The following is a 22,174-nucleotide window of genomic DNA, read 5'->3' on the forward strand; positions in this document are numbered from 1 at the left end:
TCAAATCATTTACGGATATACAAACATTGAGGAAATTCGCCACAACAAGACCAGCTCTACAGGAAATACTTCAACCTGTTCTGCACACTGACAATCACAATGGATCGGCAGCAAAGTAAGAACTCAGAAATTAAAGGACAGACCCTAACCTCCACACTGATGCAAAAGATAAAACTAAGCAAATAAGATGAATAGAATACTACATCACTTATAATTATCTCAATAAATGTTAATGGCTTAAATCACCCACTGAAGAGACACAGATTGGCTGACTGGATTAAAAAACACATAGCCATCCATTTGGTGTCTACAAGAAACACACCTGACTTCAAAAGACAAATTAAAGCTCCGAGTCAAGGGTTGGAAGACAATTTTTCAGGCAAATGGCATTCAGAAGAAAAGAGGAGTTGCAATCTTATTTTCAGATATATGTGGATTTAAAGCAACTAAAGTCAAAAGAGACAAAGATGGTCACTTTATATTGGTCAAGGGAAAAATACAACAAGAAGACGTTTCAATTCTAAATATTTATGCACCCAATTTAAACGCTAGCAGATTCTTGAAACAGACCTTACTCAGTCTGAGCAATATGATATCTGATAATACCATAATAACAGGGGACTTTAACACTTCTCTTACAGAGGTGGACACATCCTCTAAACAGAAAGTAAACAAAGATATAAGAGATTTAAATGAAACACTAGATCAACTGTGCTTCCTAGACGCATATACAACACTCCATCCCAAAGATAAAGAATATACATTCTTCTCATCACTCCATGGAACATTCTCCAAAATTGATCATATCCTGGGACACAAAACAATTATCAACAGAATCAAAAGAATTGAAATTTTACCTTGTATCTTCTCAGACCATAAGGCACTAAAGGTGGAACTCAACTCTAACAAAAACGTTCGACCCCACACAAAGGCATGGAAATTAAACAACCTTCTGTTGAATGACAGATGGGTCCAGGAAGAAATAAAACAGGAAAGCATTAACTTCACTGAGCATAACAACAATTAAGACAAAGCTACCAAAACCTGTGGGATACTGCAAAGCAGTTTTGACAGGAAAATTTATCGCTTTAGATGCCTACACTTGAAAAACAGAAAGAGAGTACATCAACTCACAAGCCATCTTATGGCATTAGAAAAGGAAGAACAATCAAAGACTAAACCCACTAGAAGAAAAGAAATACCCAAAATCAAATCAGAGATCAATGAAATTGAAAACAAAGCAATCATTCAGAAAACTAATGAAACAAGTAGTTTTTTGAAAAAATAAATAAAATAGATAAACCATTGGCCAGACAAATGAGAAATAGAAAAGTAAAAATCTCTAGTAACCTCAATCAGAAATGATAAATGGGAAATAACAACTGATCCCACAGAGATACAAGAGATCGTCTCTGAATACCACCAGAAACTCTGTGCCCAGAAATTTAACAATATGAAAGAAATGGATCAATATTTGGAATCACACCCTCTCCCTAGACTTAGCCAGGAAGAAATAGAGCCCCTGAACAGACCAATTCCAAGCACAGAGATTTAAGAAACAATAAAAATGATTCCAACCAAAAAATGACCTGGTCCAGATGGCTTCACTCCAGAATTCTATCAAACCTTCAAGGAAGAGCTTATTCCTATACTGCAGAAATTATTCCAAAAAATTGAGGAAGAAGGAATCTTCCCCAACATGTTCTATGAAGCAAACATCACCCTGATACCAAAACCAGGAAAAGACCCAACCAAAAAGGAGAATTTCAGACCAATCTCACTCATGAATATAGATGCAAAAATTCTCAACAAAATCCTAGCCAACAGATTACAGCTTATCATCAAAAAAGTCATTCAATATCATGATCAAGTAGGCTTCATCCCAGGGATGCAAGGCTGGTTTAACATATGCAAGTCCATAAACGTTATCCACCGAATTAACAGAGGCAAAAATAAAGATCACATGATCCTCTCAATAGGTGCAGAAAAAGCATTTGAAAAAATCCAGCATCCTTTTCTAATTAGAACACTGAAGAGTATAGGCATAGGTGGCACATTTCTTAAACTGGTTGAAGTTATCGATGACAAACCCACAGCTAATATTTTACTAAATGGAGTGAAACTGAAAGCTTTTCCTCTTAGAATTGGAACAAGACAAGGTTGTCCTCTGCCACCTTTACTATTCAACATAGTGCTGGAAGTTCTAGCCAATACAATTAGGCAAGACAAGGAAAGAAAGGGAATCCAAATGGGAGCAGAGGAGGTCAAACTCTCCCTCTTAGCTGACGACATGATCCTATACGTAGAGAATCCCAAAGACTCATCCATAAGACTCCCAGAAGCCATCAAAAAATACAGTAATGTTGCAGGATATAAAATCAATGTCCATAAGTCAGTAGCCTTTGTATATGCCAATAACAGTCAAGATGAGAAGCTAATTAAGGACACAACTCCCTTCACCATAGTTTCAAAGAAAATGAAATACCTAGGAATATACCTAATGAAGGAGGTGAAGGACCTCTATAAAGAAAATTATGAAATCCTCAGAGAGGAAATAGCAGAGGATTTTAACAAATGGAAGAACACACCATGCTCATGGATGGGCAGAATCAACAATTTTAAAATGTCTATACTTCCCAAAGCAATCTACCTATTCAATGCCATTCCTATCAAAATACTAACATCGTACTTTAAAGATCTGGAAAAACTGATTCTGCGTTTTGTATGGAATCAGAAAAAAACCCGTATAGCTAAGGCAGTTCTTAGTAATAAAAATAAAGCTGGGGGCATCAGCATACCAGATTTTAGTCCGTACTACAAAGCCATAGTGGTCAAGACAGCATGGTACTGGAACAAAAATAGAGACATAGAAACTTGGAATCGAATAGAAAACCAAGAAATGAAACTAACATCTTACAATTACCTAATCTTCGATAGACCAAACAAGAACATACCTTGGGGGAAAAGACTCCCTATTCAATAAATGGTGTTGCAAGAATTGGATATCCACATGTAAAAGACTTGAAACTGGACCCACACCTTTCCCCACTCACAAAAATTGATTCAAGATGGATAAAGGACTTAAATTTAAGTTATGAAACAATAAAAATCCTCAAAGAAAGCATAGGAAAAACACTGGAAGATATTGGCCTGGGGAAAGACTTCATGAAGAGGACTGCCATGGCAATTGCAACAATAAAAATAAACAAATGGGACTTCATTAAACTGAAAAGCTTCTGTACGGCTAAGGAGACAACAACCAAAGCAAAGAGACAACCCACACAATGGGAAAGGATATTTGCATACCATACAAAAGCTTGGTAACTAGGATCTATAGAGCACTCAAATTAATCCACATGAAAAAAGCCAACAATCCCATATATCAATGGGCAAGAGACAGGAATAGAACCTTCTCCAAAGAAGACAGATGAATGGCAAACAAACATATGAAAAAATGCTCATCATCCCTATCTATTAGAGAAATGCAAATCAAAAACACCCTGAGATACCATCTAACCCCAGTGAGAATGGCCCACATCACAAAATCTCAAAACTGCAGATGCTGGCGTGGATGGAGAGAAGGGAACACTTTTACACTGCTGGTGGGACTGCAAACTAGTGCAACCTTTCTGGAAGGAAGTATGGAGAAACCTCAATGCACTCAAGCTAGACCTCCCATTTGATCCTGCAATCCCATTACTGGGCATCTACCCAGAAGGAAAAAAATCCTTTTATCATAAGGACACTTGCACTAGACTGTTTATTGCAGCTCAATTTACAATCGCCAAAATGTGGAAACAGCCTAAATGCCCACCAACCCAGGAATGGATTAACAAGCTGTGGTATATGTATACCATGGAATACTATTCAGCCATTAAAAAAAATGGAGACCTTACATCCTTCGTATTAACCTGGATGGAAGTGGAAGACATTATTCTTAGTAAAGCATCACAAGAATGGAGAAGCATGAATCCTATGTACTCAATTTTGATATGAGGACAATTAATGACAATTAAGGTCATGGGGGGAGGAAAAGCAGAGAGAGGGAAGGAAGGAGGGGGTGGGGCCTTGGTGTGTGCCACACCTTCTGGGGGCAAGACATGATTGCAAGAGGGACTTTGCCTAACAAATGCAATCAATGTAACCTGGCTTATTGTACCCTCAATGAATCCCCATCAATAAAAATTTAAAAAAATAAAAATTAAAAAAAAAGTTGATAAAACCTTCCCAAAACATTTAATCACAGAAGTATTTGATATCATCATCATTCAGTATTCATTGTATTCTAGATACTATGCTAAAAAAACTAATTTTAACTACACATAATGTTGGATACTACCATTATTCCCTATTGCACATGAATAAATAGGGCTCAGAGTGATCAGGAAATTTTCCCACAATCACGAAGGTAAAAAGGAGAAATACCAAACTTCTAATCCCAAGCAGACTGACTCCAAAGTCTGAGTCCTTAACAATACTGTGCCACCCTCACCTCCTTAGTGCTGATATCATAACACCCTGGAGGCCTTGCAGTTTCAGAGCCACCAGTCTGAACAGAAGGGTACCACCACCTGCACGCACAGTAAAGCCTGGTAATTTTGTAAAACTTAATTTCAACCCCAAGATCTGAGCTGCTGACAGAAGCTTTCTGTCATTTTTCTTCCTCCAGAATAAATATAATATGAGAAAAGGAAGTGATGAAAGAGTGACATGACCAGTAAAGGAGGACTACCTAAAAGCTTCCCTGCAGTCGCAGCTGCTCGGGAGGCCGAGGCAAGAGAATAGACTAAGCCCCAGAGCTGGAGGTTGCTGTGAGCTGTGATGCCACAGCACTCTACTGAGGGCAACAAAGTGAGACTCTGTCTCAAAAAAAATAAATAAAAATAAAAATAAAAGCTTTATTTTCCCAGGTCTCTCTGACTTTGCTATTCCAGGTAGCTAAAAGATAGCCCCTAAGGTAGAACTCCAGGTCTTCTTTACTCAGTAAAGTCAGGAATCTGCAACTGCAAATGTCCAAAAACTGGGTTTATCATTTCTAGGTAAGATAAATTTATTGACTATCCTCTGAAAATGGGGGAGGGAGGGTAAAAAGCATGGATCACAAAATTCGCCCTCCATAGTAATGATTCACTGAGCTAATTTATTCCTCCTCAAACTTTTTTTTAAGTTTCTATAAAGTAATTATTTCAAAGAGAACCTATAAAGTGGAACTATAGTTACTATTACATAACTCAACACAAATACTTCTGCCCATGCTGAAAAGCAAAAGAGAAACTGTTGCAATTACGAATAACTTCAGTAAAACTGATAGATAAAATTATAAAGAACCTGTAAGATGGTTCTAGGGACATCTCTATATAAAATATAAATGTATTTTTTCATTTATATTTTAGATATTTCATTTTTCAAATATCTAAAATAAAAATAAACTATATATAAAAAGCAAGAAAATATCCTACTGATGAATCACTAAGATGAAAATATATCATGTAACTTATAACACTGGTATCTATATGCTGGGTTAACTGAAACTGAACTTTCACTAAGATGTCAATGCAATACTTCATGGGCATATAAATATTTTTAAAATTATGTTATGAAGTATGCTTACATGGCACAAATATTTTGTCTCCATCTGCTGGAAAACAGCAGCACTTTCCTAATTAGGGTCAATACAAATCTTATAAATGCTAGTAAAGTAGGAATTTCTGAAGAGATGAACCACACCTCCAATGTTTATACATCATTTTCATGAAATGTCACAGACTTAGTACTTTTTACATTTTGTTACAGAATGTGACAAACCAAATGCATTATTGCATCCTCACAGAACCATGTTTTGTTTCAATCCAATTTAAACAGAAACTTATATATGAGAATATTATCAAGTATAAAACTATGTATTTAATCAACTTTTTCCCTAATATATCATAATTAAAACAATCTTCCCAAGTAGTAACAATTTAAATAAGAAAGCCTTATCAATGTTTTATCATATGTAAACTCAGGTTTTTCCTTTAGAAATACCAAGTTTTAAGAAATGTCTGTGTATCTATAATCGAAATATAGGAATACCTTTAGTAATCGATGATACACTACAGTCTTCTGGGGGAAGACCTGTCCCACCATCCTTCCAATATGGATTCAATTCTCTTTCCAGGAGTTTGGACTAGAACAAAACATTTCCAGAAGTCAGATTTTAAAAATTAATACACCACACACCAAAAATTAATAAATAATAAATCTGCAACCCAGTTAACAATTGTAACCCTGGACAAATCAAAACATTTTTAACATATGCTATGTTTAACGTACGTCCTATAACTTGCAGGAAATAATATCTAAACTCACATTCATCTAATGTTTTTATTATATGTATAGTATGTCTCAGAATTGTGCTGGATGTAGAAGATGTAAATTACTGTTAATAATCCTGATCAGGGGGCCGGGCATGGAGGCTCATACCTGTAATCCTAGCACTTGGGAGGCCAAGGCAGGTGGAAACCTTGAGCTCACAGGTTCAAGACCAGCCTGATCCAGAGCAAGACCTAATCTCTAAAAAAAACTAGCCAGGCCTTGGGGCAGGCACCTTGTAATCCCAGCTACTTGAGAGGCTGAGGCAAGAGAATCACTTAAGCCCAAGAGTTTGAAGTTGCTGTAAATTAAGATGCCAAGGCAATCTGCCAAGGGTTTCAAAGTGAGACTCTGTCTCAAAAAATAAATAAATAAATAATCCTGATCAGCCCTTGCTAGCTTATAATACAGTGAGGAATTCAGACAATAAATAACTGGTACATATGTTGAAATCCAAAGTACTAAATCTACATAAAGAATTCAAACCCCTTTCACAATGAAAGATCAAAGCCATCCTTGAAAAAGTAATATGTGCAGTCTTAGCCCTAAAGATGTTCAAAAATTAGCTAAATTTTCTTTTTGGAGTGGGGAGGAGGATAAAAAGGTTCAATGTATAAAGAATAACAGCATGTTCTTAAAACCCTAGAGAAAGAAAAAACAGCACTTTTGAAGAAAAGCAATTCTGACTGGCTAACACCTAGTGTAAGTAATGACAAGAGGCTGGCTTGTGGAATAATCAAGGACTAAGCCACATGAGCCATTCTGACTTGCTGCAGGCAATACAGACTAACGAAAACGATCAGCTTCTTATTACACAAACAGCAAACTAGTCTCAGTGTGGCAAAAAGACCGGAGAAGAACAAGATAAGAGTGTGAATCTAGGCAGAGACTGTGGCAGCACTCCAGGCAAGAGGTGCTAGGGGCCTAACCATAATCAAGGTGCCCCCTGGGTTCCAAGCCCAACGCAGGCATGGTCCTTACCATCAATGAAACTACGGTCTAGAGACAAGTAGGCAAGATCAATCCAGACAAGTGCACTGAAAGTACAGAATGTTACAGAGCTACACACAAGTGAGACCTAAGTTGACCTTGGGGGTCAGAAAATGCTTCCTACAAGAAGTAATGCTGACAATGGGATGGAGAGAAATGGAAAGTATTAAATGTTATGAACTTCGGTTTCCAGGAATATGAACCAACCATACTATTGAAAATAAAAATGGGGTGGCGCCTGTGGCTCAGTGAGTAGGGCGCCAGCCCCATATACCGAGGGTAGAGGGTTCAAACCCGGCCTCGGCCAAAACCGCAACCAAAAAATAGCCGGGCGTTGTGGCGGGCGCCTGTAGTCCCAGCTGCTCTGGAGGCTGAGGCAGGAGAATCGCTTAAGCCCAAGAGCTGGAGGTTGCTGTGAGCTGTGTGAGGCCACGGCACTCTACCGAGGGCCATAAAGTGAGACTCTGTCTCTACAAAAAAAAAGTAATAAAAAAAAAAAAAAAGAAAGAAAATAAAAATGCTTGGTAAACTTTAAAAAAAAAAAAAAACTTTTTAAATGTACCCATGCGCTGACAAAAAGGTAAAAAAATCTTCAAATGACAAAATTTAAGTTAAAGGTTAACTCAAAAGGATAAACAGAACAGTAAAGCATGAGGATTTGATTTCTCAGAGCAGTTTGTAGCAAAAAAGGTTCTGCCGCCTCCTCTTAGCTTACTACAAAATCTTTCAGTATCTATATCCAAGGAATTTCTTCCAATGATCTTATCTAGACACTCAAGAGAAACACATCAGATACTCAACAGGATTTTTCAAAAAGGTCAGAATTACATACTGAGAAGAACAAGTGACACGAGATTAGACCAATTGTTAGATATGATCTGAAAATATATAAAACACTGAGGACATACAACAAACAACTTCTACAAATCAGTAAGGAAAAGACAAATGACCCTAGTAGAAAAGATAAAAACATAAACAAGCACTGCACAATACAAGAAATCTGCAGAAAAAACACGAAAAGATCTTTCTTGTGATAACCAGGTAAACGCATGTAAAAACAATGAAATACCATCTTTCATCCATTGATTAGTCTGATGAAAGTTTAAATTTGACAATTATAGATACTATGCATTGGAAAAGGAACATGTTGCTGGAACAATATAAATTACTATAATCTCTTTGCAAATATCTGTCAAAGAAGATAGGTACAAATTCTATAAATGCAATTCTACTTGTAGATATGTACCACAGAGAAATGTGGACACATGTGCATGAGAAAATTCATACAAGGTCTTGCTTGTTCACTGTTTATAATAGTGAAAAACAGTAAACAATGTAAGTGTCCAAAAGTAAAGGAACAGATGTTTAAAGTATGGCTTAGTTGAATGATGAAAGACTATATAACAAAAAGAAAAAAACAGAAATAAAATATCTCAACAGGAATCTATCTCTAAAACATGTTCAGGCCTTCTAGTCAAAATGGCTTACTAAGCTTCCACCTCATAACAATCCCTCCACCCAGGAAACAGAAAAGATATAAATATAAAACATATTGAAGATCAAAACAAGATAAAGATCTACGTGGATAAGAAACAGAACACAAATGCAAAGTAGTCATTAGGACTGAGGCCATAGACCTACTGGGTTCCACGTGTTAGCAAAAAGTGATAATTCTAAGTTTAATTGGTATAAGATAAAAAACACTAAAATTGCTCCAGCTAAGACCAAAGAATGGAACCAGTCCTACGACACAAAGTCAAGGACTTGAGACAGGGAGAGCTCCTGCTCATGAAAGATGGCTGAAGAACTGGCATGAGGTTCAGAATGGGTCCACAGACAGGTGCTGCAGGTCTGCTGTTCTAAGACAATGTGGCATGAGGAGAGATGAGGACACAGCACAGATGCAGCCTCAGCACTGGTTTTCAGACTGTTCTGTGACCCTGACTCATGGTGCAAGAGAGAGAAATCAAAATAAGAGTTTTAGGAGAAAAAATGTATGTCTTTCTTATATATGATACATTTGTTATTTTATATTTTTAAGTGTTGATTGCATTAAATTCATCACCCACATTTTGAAAAACACTAGCTTAGAATGCAAAAGAAATAATATTCTAATATCGAGAAAAGAAATAAAAATCAACATATTTCACATTGAACAATTAAAGACCATCATTTTAGATTTCTTCCCATTACCTTCACTCTATCTTCACTGCCACTATAAGAATTAACATTCGAGGACAGCACAGTGGCTCACGCCTGGAACCCCAGCACTGTGAAGCCCAGGTGAGTGGACCAGCCTGAGCCAGAGCGAGAACCTGTCTCTAAAAATAGCCAGGTGTTGTGACAACACCTATAGTCCCAGCTACTCAGGAGGCTGAGGCAAGAGAATCGCCTGAGTCCAAGACTTGAAGGTTGCTGTGAGCTGTGACACCAGGACACTCTACCAAGAGGGACAAGGTAAGACTCTATCTCAAAAAAAAAAAAAGAATTAAAATTTGGTTTTAAGACAAGACTCACTTTTTTTCTCAAAAATAAAACAAATATTGGAGCGGTGCCTGTGGCTCAAGGAGTAGGGCGCCGGTCCCATATGCCAGAGGTGGCGGGTTCAAACCCAGCCCCGGCCAAAACAAAAAAAAAAAAACAAATATTGTCATTTGTTATTTAAAGAATATGATGATGTGTGGCCAGGCGCAATGGCTCACGCCTGTAATCCTAGCACTCTGGGAGGCTGAGGCAGGTAGACTGCCTGAGCTCACAAGTTCAACCAACCTAAGCAAGAGCAAGACCGTGTCTCTACTAAAGACAAGACCACAAAAAATAAGGTGGTGAGGTGATGGATATGTTAATCAGTTTGGTCTAAGCATCTGATTTAAGCATTTGATTGTATATCAAATCATCACATTGTTCCCCATAAGTGTATACAATTATGATTTTAATTAAAAATTAAATTAAAAAAATAAATTAAAAAAAAAAAAAAACAGAAAAACTACCTGGTGTTGTGGCAGACACCTATAGTCCTAGCTACTTGGGAGGCTGAGCAAGAGGACTGCTCAAACCCAGGAGTTTGAGGTTGCTGTGAGTTATGACACCACAGCACTCTACCAGAGCAACAGAGTGAAACTGTTTCAAAAAAAGAAAAAAAAAAGAATATGATGATGTGCAAAGAACACACCCAAAATGACATGCAGATGGTAAAAATTAGCTAATCTCACTCACTAGTCTAGATGGATTTACTTCTGCACATAACAATCTGAATTCTTACCTAAGCAAAATCATAAATTATTACGGAATACCAAAATTTAGAACAAAATTCAAAGATTTACAGAACAGCAAGGTAACTGGAATTGATGAGAGAAAGAAGACTAAATCTACAATTTTAAATATACAAAAAGTCATGTGCAGAGTTCTATACTAGCTAAGGAAGATACAAATAAACATAAAATATAGAGTCTCAAAAGCTTATAATCATCTCGTAAGGGAAATAAGATAAGACCTTCTATCCTGTGAGTAACTTCACAGAAAACTACAAGTTCTATGTAGCAAAGGAACAAAGGAAGTGCTGTGCAAACATAAAGGAAGAAGAGATTTATTTCAGTTCAGGGAAATAGGAAGAGTTCTATAGTATACATGAAATAGACCTTTAAGGATAAACAGGACACAGGCATACAGAGATGAAGGCAAATGCAAGTCTGCTTTCTTACAGATTCCTCACAAGCTGTTTTCTTTCTGTGAATGAAAAGTATTTGACAAAGAAACGCCTTTCTAAGCTAATCTTTAGAATATGTTACTAGAGCATGTTTCTTCCACCCTTGACCCTAATAGGCAACACAAAGAAATCCAGCAATAAAAGACATGTGAGCATGCTGTGTTTCAGATGTATCATAAACTGTTTTCTCTCAATGAATGGAAGAAAACCAAGTCTGTAAGCAAATGCTGAGAATTTGCTATTAGAACATGCATCTTTTTGTTTTGTTTGGAGGGGATGGTTTACTTCAGTGTTTTCTATTTATGTAGACTTAGGGGTACAAGGGCGGCTTTGTTAAGTGCATATATTATGTAGTAGTGAAGTCTGGACTTTTTGTGTATTCATCACCTGGAGAGAGCACTGTACCTGATAGGTAATTTTTCATACTTCATCCCTTTTCCACCCATCTACATTTTATAGAGTCACCAGTGTCTATTTTCCCATGATATACCCAGCTCAGTTCCCACTTATAAGTGAAAACACACATAACTGCTGTTACTTTATAAAGGTATATTAAATAATCCAATAGATAAATGTTTTATGGGTCCAATTCTACAGTTTATTGTTTCAGGAGACTGTCTATCATGTGCTAACCTTGTATCTTCAAGTATTTGTGATTTGAGGTTGTGAGTCTATATTCCATAGAACTTGGTTTCTGGGAAAACTGTGAGACCCAGATTTGATAGTGTGATCATCCAGAAAAGACTAGTGGTTATTTCTGCCAAGCACTTCAAGGCACTACCAAATCAAGAATGTTTTGAAGTAAATTCCCACCTTAAATAGTTTCAGACCACATAGGTGACGTGAATTCAAGCCAAAAACCCTATGGATCCAAGCTATGAACCTCCATAGTGCCATCTTGCGGTTAAATTTCCCTGGAGACATTTTCCTCCCTCTGCCATATAAGATGTTTGACAAGACAAGCAATTTTTCTTGCCTTCAACTCATTTTTTTTCAAGTTCATTCTTTAATTGAGGATAGACTCTGTGGGGTCCCATATTTACAGGGGTTTATCAATCAGATGTTCCCAACTCATGCAGGCTCTTGCCTTTATCTCCTACCCCCAAGCATCCATTAAAATTGAAATTCTAGATTATCAGACTTGTGTGATACCCCAGGAAAGTCACCAACTTCAGCAATTTCTTACTTCTCTGAATTCATGCTTTTGCTTCATTTTCTAGCCTCTAAAAATTTCCCATTGTTTTCTTACCAGCAAAGTGGCCAACAAAAAAATGTAAAATGAAAATTCTTATATTTTATCCAGAATTTTGAGGTGTCTTGAAATGGAAGCATTTTTATGGTATTTAATTCAGTACATACAATAAAACAAAAGTTGAGTGGGTTTACTTTTAATTCAATGACATTAACCTAAATTCAATATTCACTCAACTATATACGCCCTAAATTTATGAATCTCGTATACCTCTAAACTGACTTCCTATTGGAAACTTACTTTAAAGAACTTATATCACATTTCAAAGTTGTTCTCACCAGTTTTATTAAATGCCACAAAAAATAAATTATTTTACAAGTAAAACTGCATGAATGTAAGTCTTACCAGTTTAGTAAAGGCAAATTTGAAAGTTAAAGCATTTCTAATATTCTCTCACCTGCTCAAGTGCTTGAGTTTTCTCTTGCTCTATTTTCTTCATTGTTTCCTTCTCAGCTTTGAGTGATGATGATGACACAGTTTTAACAGACATAAAATCAACAGTGATCCATTCGTCCCTCTGTTAAAGAAAGGAAACTATTTTAATCTGAACTGATTAGAACTTAATAATATAAATAATAATAAAGGAAGTCATTTCAATTTGAACTGATTAGAACTTAATATAAATAATAAAGGAAGACATTTCAATCTGAAGTGTTAAAAATGAAATAAATAATAATAAAGGAAGCCATTTCAATCTGACTGATTAGAACTTAATAATAAAATAAATAATAATAAAGGAAGCCCTTTCACTAGGAACTGATTAGAACTAGTAAGAGCAGGGATCTGGGAGGCAATTAAACCTGAATCAAATGCTACATGGTTATATGACTTCAAGCAAATTTCTTAATATCTGCATGCCTTAGTCTCTTCCCTAATAAAATGAGATAAAAACCCTACCCTTCAGGATTGTTCTAAGGAATAAACAAAATAACAAACGTAAGGTATCCAGCCCAGTGCCTGGCACTCAACAAACATCACTTCCTTTCCCCTGTTGTCCTTCATCTATGGCTGAAAGTGGGTAAATTACATTCTTCCTTAGGCAGATGAACTATAACCCAAAATTTCTGAAAGTTTTCAACTGTAAGTATTGCTAAGAAAATTAAGGTATGAAGTGAAGGAAAAGAAAAATTATGATTGACCTCTACTCACTGTAGAAAGGTCAAATATAGGTAACAGCAAAAGGCTTCCACATATAAGGGGAAGTGCAACTTCTCCATCAACAATCAGATGCGGGAAAACCTCAAAGGGACTAGAACAGAAATGAGCACTCCCTGCCTCATAGCAGGAGAAGGGCAGTCTAAACACGCAGCAGATGGCATTACTGCCAAAATTATTCATAGAATACATTGTTTTCAGACTCTAATTTTTCTCCTGAAGAAATTAAAATCATCTTTCAACACCCATGTATTCTTAGAAGTTGACGATTCTTTCTTTAAAATCTGGTGGCTTGCTTACCTGAATAACTTGGTCGTCATCTTTTTGTTCTGACTTTTCACCTTTCACTCTCCAGGCCTTTTCCTTGCCAAGAGTCTGAGGTGGAACAGCTTCAACCCACTCATCTTCAGAGCTCTGAGAACATTTAGCATATAAGTGAAATTCTCAAATTTGCTTACTTTCATATAAAATGTCTGTGCTGTTGTTGAGTAGTACAAATTCAGCTTCCTAGAGAAAATTCTTACACTATATTTTCCCTTTAAAAAAAATGACACTGAAAATTTGAAGAAAAAAACATGTAATCCACTATTTGGGTTAAGCTCAAAAACACAACCAAATTATTTTTATTTTCTTATCAGTTTATTATCAAGTCAAAGTAAAAAAATTAAAATTAAAATTAAAACTGTCAAAAAAAAAAAAATTAAAACTGTCTGTTGAGAACTCACTTCAGCACAGAGCTGCAGTGCCACCAACACCACCAGCTAGTACTCATATCTTTGCAGCACTGGAATAGGGGAAACAACATCCAAGTAAATGAGTTTGCTGTTTGCCCCTAAGTTTCAAATTTTGAGATTTCCCTGGATCTAAAAATGCAGAGGTCTTAGGTAACAGCTTGACTAGCAAGGCATTTTCCTTACTGTGTTTAAATACCAGATTATTATCAATTAAGAAGTATCTAATCCACATCTACTACAGGGTGATCATTATGCCAGGTTCGGGGTTTAGTTTTCCCCAAATGTATCCATCTACTCTTCTATGTCAAGTAGTGTACTAAGTACTCTCACATCCATTCTCACACTGACGTTTTAGAACACCCGCATAAAACATGAGTTTGGTTTTACAGGCATATAGAAGGAAATCTCCCCCCAAATCTAAGTACTTTACCCAGGCTACATGGGTGAGAACCAGAATAGAAATCTAGATTTGTCTGGCTCTAAAATATATAAGAGCTATAAAACTCAAGTGTTGGAAAGATTCTAGAAATTACCTAATGCAAATCACCTGTTAAAGTACAGTTGTGAAACTATGAAGCCAAGAGAGGAAAAAATGAGTGAACAGCAAAGCAAACAGAATGTGGGTTTCTAGAATGAGACTCGTATTCTTTCATTCTACAAAGTTCTTAAGAATTACATACATTCTTCTTTGACTATAGAACACAAATGTTTCTGTCAAAAAGTATAATCTACATGGAGTAAACACATTTCTATTTTACCAAAATTGCCAATTGTTTCCCAAAGCAAATTTTATCCATTCACATGAGCCTTGATTCAAGAAAACTTAGAACTAGCTATTTATATTTATAGTTAAATTTTGTAAGATTATCACTATAAATGTATTTCTGGCCTACTCATGTTTATATCATCAAATCAATTTAGAGAAACCCTCTTCTTCCTAATTCTTACCAGATGTTGACCAAACATTTGGTCAACCACAGCAACAACCCAATCTCCAACTCTCGATAAATCCCCTTACCATGATCTGCAACTTCAATTTAGCTTAGCTAGACTCAATCCCAAGTAAAATTCTCCTTAACTGGTCCTTGGTCAGTTCTCTCTTCTATTCCCTCTCTCTCCTTTGAAGCATTTGTCAGTCACATTATTTGTGGGACTATGTGACTGTCTCACATTCCTGCTGGGCAGTAATTACTACAAGGACAGGAACTACTGCTTCTGCCTACCTTAATACATTGGCAGGTAACGTTACCCTCTTCCATACCTTCCTCAGTGTATACCAAGCCCCATTCCCCACACCTTCAGCAAGTGATGTCTCCTCTTACCTCATCAAGAAAAATGAAACTACCTTAGCTTCCAACCCACCCTCCAACAAAATTCACACACAGCTGTGCCTATCCTTACCCCCTATTAACTCTTCTTGTTCAAGGCAAGTCTTCCTCCAAAGGTTTTCATCCCAACCATTCCTATTCTTCCAGGACCTTGTTCCATAAATTACCTCCTTCTCTTATAGCTTCAAGAAAAGATCCCTAATGGCCTAGAAACATGCTCAAGTATTTCCCATCCTTTCACCCTTTTGGGGGGGTGGCGTGAGAGGATGAGGACATTCCTTAATTTTGTGTATCCCTCTAGCAGGAATTTATCTTCCACCTTCCATTCTAAGATACACTTGAAATAGTAGTCCACATCCACTGCGTTCATACCCTCACTTTCATATATTTTTCTCAAAACTCTACAATATAGCTACTGCCCCATTAATCTACTGACACATCTTAAAGGTTCCCCGATGGCTTCCACTGTGTCAAATTAAACAAAATGTTTCAGTCTTTAACCCCATAGACTTGTCTGTTCAACACAATTCTGTTAGTGACTCCCTTTCTGGACCTCCATGGCACTCTCCAGTTCTCCTCCCACTTCCTTCATGCACTCTTCCTCCTCCGCTCAGCCCTTAAAGAGCCATGTTATTTGGGGTTCCATTCCTTGCCCACTACATTTTCTAATAGCTCAACATTCCCGTTAAATACACTCTCATAGCTTGAACTACTACTCATTGTGCTGTTATCTTTCAATTTTGTCTAACAGAAAGCTTCAGTGACTTAATTGTCTACTAACATATTTGGGTGCCATAATAAACTGAACAAGAACAAAAAATAAAACCATCCCCTTCTTCCACAATATCTGTCCCTCCTTCTGTATTACTGAACCAAGTTACCTGGCACAACCAACCACCCACTTAGCCAAGTCAGAAACTCAGGATCATCTTCTTCACCCATCCAAATCTGTTATTTTCATCATATAGTGACTACACCATATGATTACCATGGGAGTCTACTGTTACCCTGATCACAGCTGATCAGTTCAAAGGTAGGTACCTGACCCAATCATAGCAATCTGAGTCATTCCTCAAGAATTTGAAATTAGGGCGGCACTTGTGGCTAGGTGAGTAGGGCGCTGGTCCCATATACTGAGGGTGGCAAGTTCAAACCCAATCCCAGCCAAACTGCACCAAAAAATAGCTGGGCATTGTGGCGGGTGCCTGTAGTCCCAGCTACTCGGGAGGCTGAGGCAAGAGAATCACCTAACCCCAAGAGCTGGAGGTTGCTGTGAGCTGTGATGCCACAGCAGTCTATCTAGGGCAACAAAGTGAGATTCTGTCAAAAAAAAAAAAAAAAAAATTTTTTTTTTAAATTAAATCTTCCGATCTGCCATAGTTAGACACATTATCCAACGTGCCACTGACCCACACTGAAATTAAATATTAATGGGAGGATATTAAACTAAAGAGAACTGGAAAGGCATTGGCAGAGACCATTTCTGTCATGAGGAATGGAATTCAGCAAAAATGGATCTGTTTCTAGAAAAAATGCATAACACAGAGGGGGAAAAATAAAAACAAGAAGATTCCAAAACTCATTCACAATTCTAATTCCAACTATTTCTGAAGCCAAGCTGCATTCCTACACTTAGCTGTCTTATGAGAATTTTGTACCGTTAATAATAAATTTCCACTTGTTTTCGCATAAGCCAATTTATGTTTGGTTTCTGTTAACCCACAACCAATATTACCAACTCAAATATATTCTCTCCTTTCCAGCCTTAGAGCAGCAGCCCTAGATGGGATCTTATCTCTCATCTGTACAACTGGAGTAACCAAATTAGTCTCCTGGACTCCAGTCTTTCCTGCTTCCTTTCTTCTCCAAATCCACCTACCTCAAAGACATTTAGAGCATAAATGTGACATAAGGAGACATCTGACCACTGTGCTCGTCTTCTCTGGCTCTTTGCCACAAAGACTGGTAGTTATTCCTTCTCTTTTGTATAAATAGAACCCAATTTTACTTGGAGAAGCAATGTGCTTCTCATGGTAGAATGTGAAGCTTTATGAACAAGTGTCCAATGAGATGTTAATAAAAGTACTGTGGGGAGCTTTCTGGAAGTCAAGGCAAGGAAAAAATTAAAAAAGAGCATCCTCTTTCCCATTATCTGGACTAAGAGGCAATGCTGTAAGTATGATGAAAGATCCAGACAAGAGAAGCCCTGGTCTCAGCAGACCATGCTAATCCTAGATTGCCTCCTTGATACCTCTCATATGTTTAACCAATTGCTATTTTGAGAGTTTCTAACAAATGCAGCTGAACTTTATTGGATTATATACCCCGTAATGATTTAGAAGGCCCTATCAATTCTTATACTTTAATCTCTACTCACTCTCTCCTTGTTTTATAATCTAGTACTACCAAATTGCTTATCATTATATTTACATACATACATACACACACATACACCATATTATCTCATACTTCCATGCCTCTGCTCTCACAATTCCTTATGCATGGAGCACCAAGCACATCTTTATTTGCCTAATTCTCACTAATTCTTCAATTCTCAACTCAAGCATCATTTTCTCAATAAATTTGCAAATAAAACCCTCCCTCAATACCTGTATCACCATGGCATCATGAGATTACAGATTAATATTACGTATCTATTTATCCAATTAGAAAATAAACTCCCCAAAGTTTCCAAAAAAAAAAAAAGACCCTTTGCATTTTTTTACATTCCTATGTCTAGAACAGTGTCTTGTAAAGAACAGGCACTCAACAAATGTGTTGAAATTAACTGAAAACTCTTACTCTTCTAAAGCAATAGTCAGAAACTTTATGCAGCAGCCTGCATTCAAGAATTAATTGCCAGCCACTGAATGGAAGGCATGTTCGTGATGCAGTTAATAGTCTGACTGTTCATTTACGGAACAGTAAGACCTAAACCACTCTACACAATCCTCCTGCACCCACCTCTTCAGCAAAATTGATGTTTCCCTCTCCCCACGCTATAACTTCAGTTTCCTTGCCAGTTTCCTCCAGTTTACCTTGAAGAATCAGAAACTATAGAGCTTACTATACCTCCAGACCTAACAAAGACCTCAGCACTCTCCTTCTCACATGTAGCCCTCAGAACTAACCACACTCCTAATCCTATCTAGACGTCAAAACCTAGAAGGTGGGACCAAGACAAGAAAGTGCTACCAGAAGAAGGGTGGTGCCTGTGGCTCAAAGGAGTAGGGTGCCAGCCCCATATATGTGAGGTCGCAGGTTCAAGCTCGGCCCCGGCCAAAAACTGCAAAAAAAAAAAAAAAAGAAAGAAAGAAAGTGCTACCAGAAGAAAATCAAGGGAACCTGAGGACTTCTGCTTCTAGCCATGACATAACGAATGGCAACAGGAAATAGAACATATGTGAAACAACTGTTTTTGCACACTGAATGTTAGTGCACAACTGTGACACCTGATAAAAGGGAAGCAAATGCAGTGAACACTGCAGTCGCCATGGCTTTTTCCCTGGAGGCGTTTTCCAGGCCAAGGCACAAAGAAAGATAACCCAGACAGACAGGACAATCTCACTGAGGTAGGAGACTGCATTTGAATTTTGTGAAGGCTGGGACAAAATATAGATGAGAAAAGAACTACACAGAGAAAGAGCACCAGAAATCTACACAAAGGACCAGAGAACCTTTAAGTGAATACCACGCTGCACGTGCTGAGAGTGAGAGTCCAAACACTCGGGCCCAGGTAAGTGCCATGGAAGGAACAACTGCTGGAGAGCTGTGAGCAGGAGAATCCCCAGAGCTCACAAAGGGCTAGAAGACATTCTAGTTGCTACTAACCAGAATGGAGAAACCTTGTTGAACATGCAGGACAACCAGCAGAGAAACCCACCAGGGTCAGGCCTTAGTAGAAAGGCTGTACCAGTCCTAGCATAAAGCTATTCTAGCTGCATACTAACAAAATCTAAAAACAAGCCTTGACAGGATTAATGTAATCCACAATTAACTGTCTGCCAAAAGAAAACTCAATACCCCTTAAAGAATGTCAACAAAATCCAGCAGTCACAATATAACTGTCGCAAGGTTCACCATATAATTAAAAATTACTAGACATTCAAAGAAGCAGGAAACCGTGACCCAAAGTCAGGAGAAAAACAAATTATTTGAAACAGAACAAGAAAATAAAAGAGATAATGAAACAGCAAACCAAGACATTGGCACAGCTCTTACAGATGTGTTCAGGGAAAGGATAACATGAACATCAAGAGGAGATAAACTAAAGATATAAAAAGACCCCTATGAAACTTCTGATGAAAAATACAACACCAGAAATGAAAATGTCAATGTGTAAGGAGAACAGCAGACCAGACACTGCAAAGGAAAAGGCCTGTGAACCTGGAGCTTATAGCACAGCAATGAAATCTAAAGCACAGAAAGGAAAAAGACCAGAAAGAGGGAAAAAAAAAAAAAAAAAAAGAAGAAGAAAGTAAACAGAGGCTCATCAAAAAGAAAGACACAAAACAATAGTCAGAAAGTTTCCAATTTGATGAAACTATACACTTACAAATCAAGAAGTACAGTGAACCTAAGGCAGTGTAGTCTAAAGGTTCACGTCCCCCCACCCTATATTCCTGTGTTAAAATCCTAATCCCCAAGGCGATGCTATCAGGAGGTAGGGCCTTCATGGGATGATTAGGAATGGAATTAGTACCCTTATAAAAAGGGCCCCAGAGAGTTCCTTTGTGCACTTCTGTCACAGTGAGGTCAGAGTGAGCAAACAGCTATCTGTGAGGAAGCCAGACAAGTCTGCAATGTCCTGACCTTGGACTTCCCCACCTCCGGAGAGTGGCAAGATCAGCCACCCAACATATGATACTTGGTATAGTAGCCCAAATGGACTTGAGATGACAAGACAAACCCAAACAAGTCAACAAGGTGCATCACAACTGATTTGCTAAAAAAAAATAATGGTAAAGAAAAAACTTAGAAAGCATCCAGAATAACAAGGAAGACTATATCCAGAAGAAAAAGAATTTTTAAAAAAATTGTAAGGCCGGACACGGTGGCTTATGCCTGTAATCTGTGTAGGTGGAGGTGAGAGAATCACTTGAGCTCAGGAGTTTGAGCCCAGCCTGAGCAAGAGTAAAACCCCATCTCTACTAAAAAATAAACAGAAAAAAAATTAGTCTGGCATCATGGCGGGTGCTGGTAGGACCACCTACTTGAGAGGCTAAGACGAGCATCACTTGAACCCAGGAGATTGAGGATGCAGTTAGCTATAATACCACTGCATGTAAATCTACCCAGAGCGATACAGCAAGATTCTGCCTCAACAGAAAAAAAAAAAAAAAAAACATAAAACTAAAGCAGTTGCTTTTGAAAAATGAGGAACACCTAGTAAGCCTACATTATAAACAGCCCCTCTATCCAAAAGAAGGTAAGAAAAGGGAAGGGGAAAGAAATAAAGAACAAATGGGACAAAATGAAAAGGAATAGCAAGGTAGACAAACTTTTTTTTTTTTTAGAGACAGAGTCTCACTTTGTCACCCTCGGTAGAGTGCTATGAATTCACAGCTCACAGCAACCTCCAGCTCTTGGGCTTAAGTGATTCTCTTGCCTCAGCCTCCTGAGTAGCTGGGACTACAGGCGCCCACCACAACACCCGGCTATTTTTTTGGTTGCAGTTTGGCTGGGGCCAGGTTTAAACCTGCCACCCTCGGTACATGGGGCAGGCGCCCTACTCACTGAGCCACAGGTGCCGCCCTGGTAGTCAAACTTATTCATCAGCAATTATATTAAACATAAATCATCTAAACCAGTGCTATTCAATAGTATTTTTATATAACTGTACTGTCTGATATGGTAGCCAATAATCTAGACAAATGTGGCTACTGTGCAATTAAAATGTGGCTAGTGAAACGGAAGAAATGAATTTTCAACCTGATATAATTTTAATAAATTTTAATAAAAATTTAAAAGTTATATATACCACTACCATATTGAATAGTGTAAAACACCATCTAATAAAAAAAGAAAAAACTGATAGATAGGCTAGACAAAAAAGCAAGACCCAAATATATACTCCCTACAAGAAATATACTTTCAATATACAAGAAACAGATATATTAAACCTAAAAATTTTTTATAGATACACTATGAAAATATAATAAGAAAGCTTATAAGAGGGCTTATTAATATAAGACAAAATAGACTTTACATAAGAGTATTACCAAAGATAAAGAGGAATTTTTCACAATAAAACAATTGTCAATTCATCAAGAAGCTGTAACAATCCTAAATGTATATGTACCTAATAAAGCTTCAAAATACCTAAAGCAAAAACTCACAAACTCAAAGCAGAAATAGACAAATGCCCAATTACAGTCAGAGATTTCAATATTGTTCTCTCAGTAACCAAGAGGACAAATAAACAGAAAATCATATTAATACAGGATACTTAACACTCTTAACCAATGTCCACTGACTGACATTTATAGAACACTCCATCTAACACAAAAGAATACATATTTATTTCAAATACACATAGAATGTCCACCAAGACACACCATATGCTATTCTTAGCTTTCTGGGCTATATATATATTTTTTTTTAAGAGAAAAAAGAAAAGATATATTATAAGCTACAATCTAAGTCTCAATAACTT

General features: G+C 37.3%; 1 protein-coding gene across 1 annotated transcript in view; it reads right to left on the reverse strand.

The window, feature by feature from the left end:
• The window catches only part of CWF19L2 (CWF19 like cell cycle control factor 2), a 174,126-nt gene that overhangs the window by 119,914 nt on the left and 32,038 nt on the right, over nt 1-22,174 (reverse strand). The window contains exons 6-8 of the mRNA XM_053595609.1: nt 13,758-13,871; nt 12,700-12,819; nt 6,076-6,169 (exon numbers count right to left, since the gene is read on the reverse strand). Of these exons, the coding sequence (XP_053451584.1) occupies nt 6,076-6,169; nt 12,700-12,819; nt 13,758-13,871 (328 nt within the window). The remainder of the gene's footprint in view (nt 1-6,075; nt 6,170-12,699; nt 12,820-13,757; nt 13,872-22,174) is intronic.

This window comes from Nycticebus coucang, chromosome 6, assembly GCF_027406575.1.
Source record: "Nycticebus coucang isolate mNycCou1 chromosome 6, mNycCou1.pri, whole genome shotgun sequence".
Lineage (NCBI taxonomy): Eukaryota > Metazoa > Chordata > Mammalia > Primates > Lorisidae > Nycticebus > Nycticebus coucang.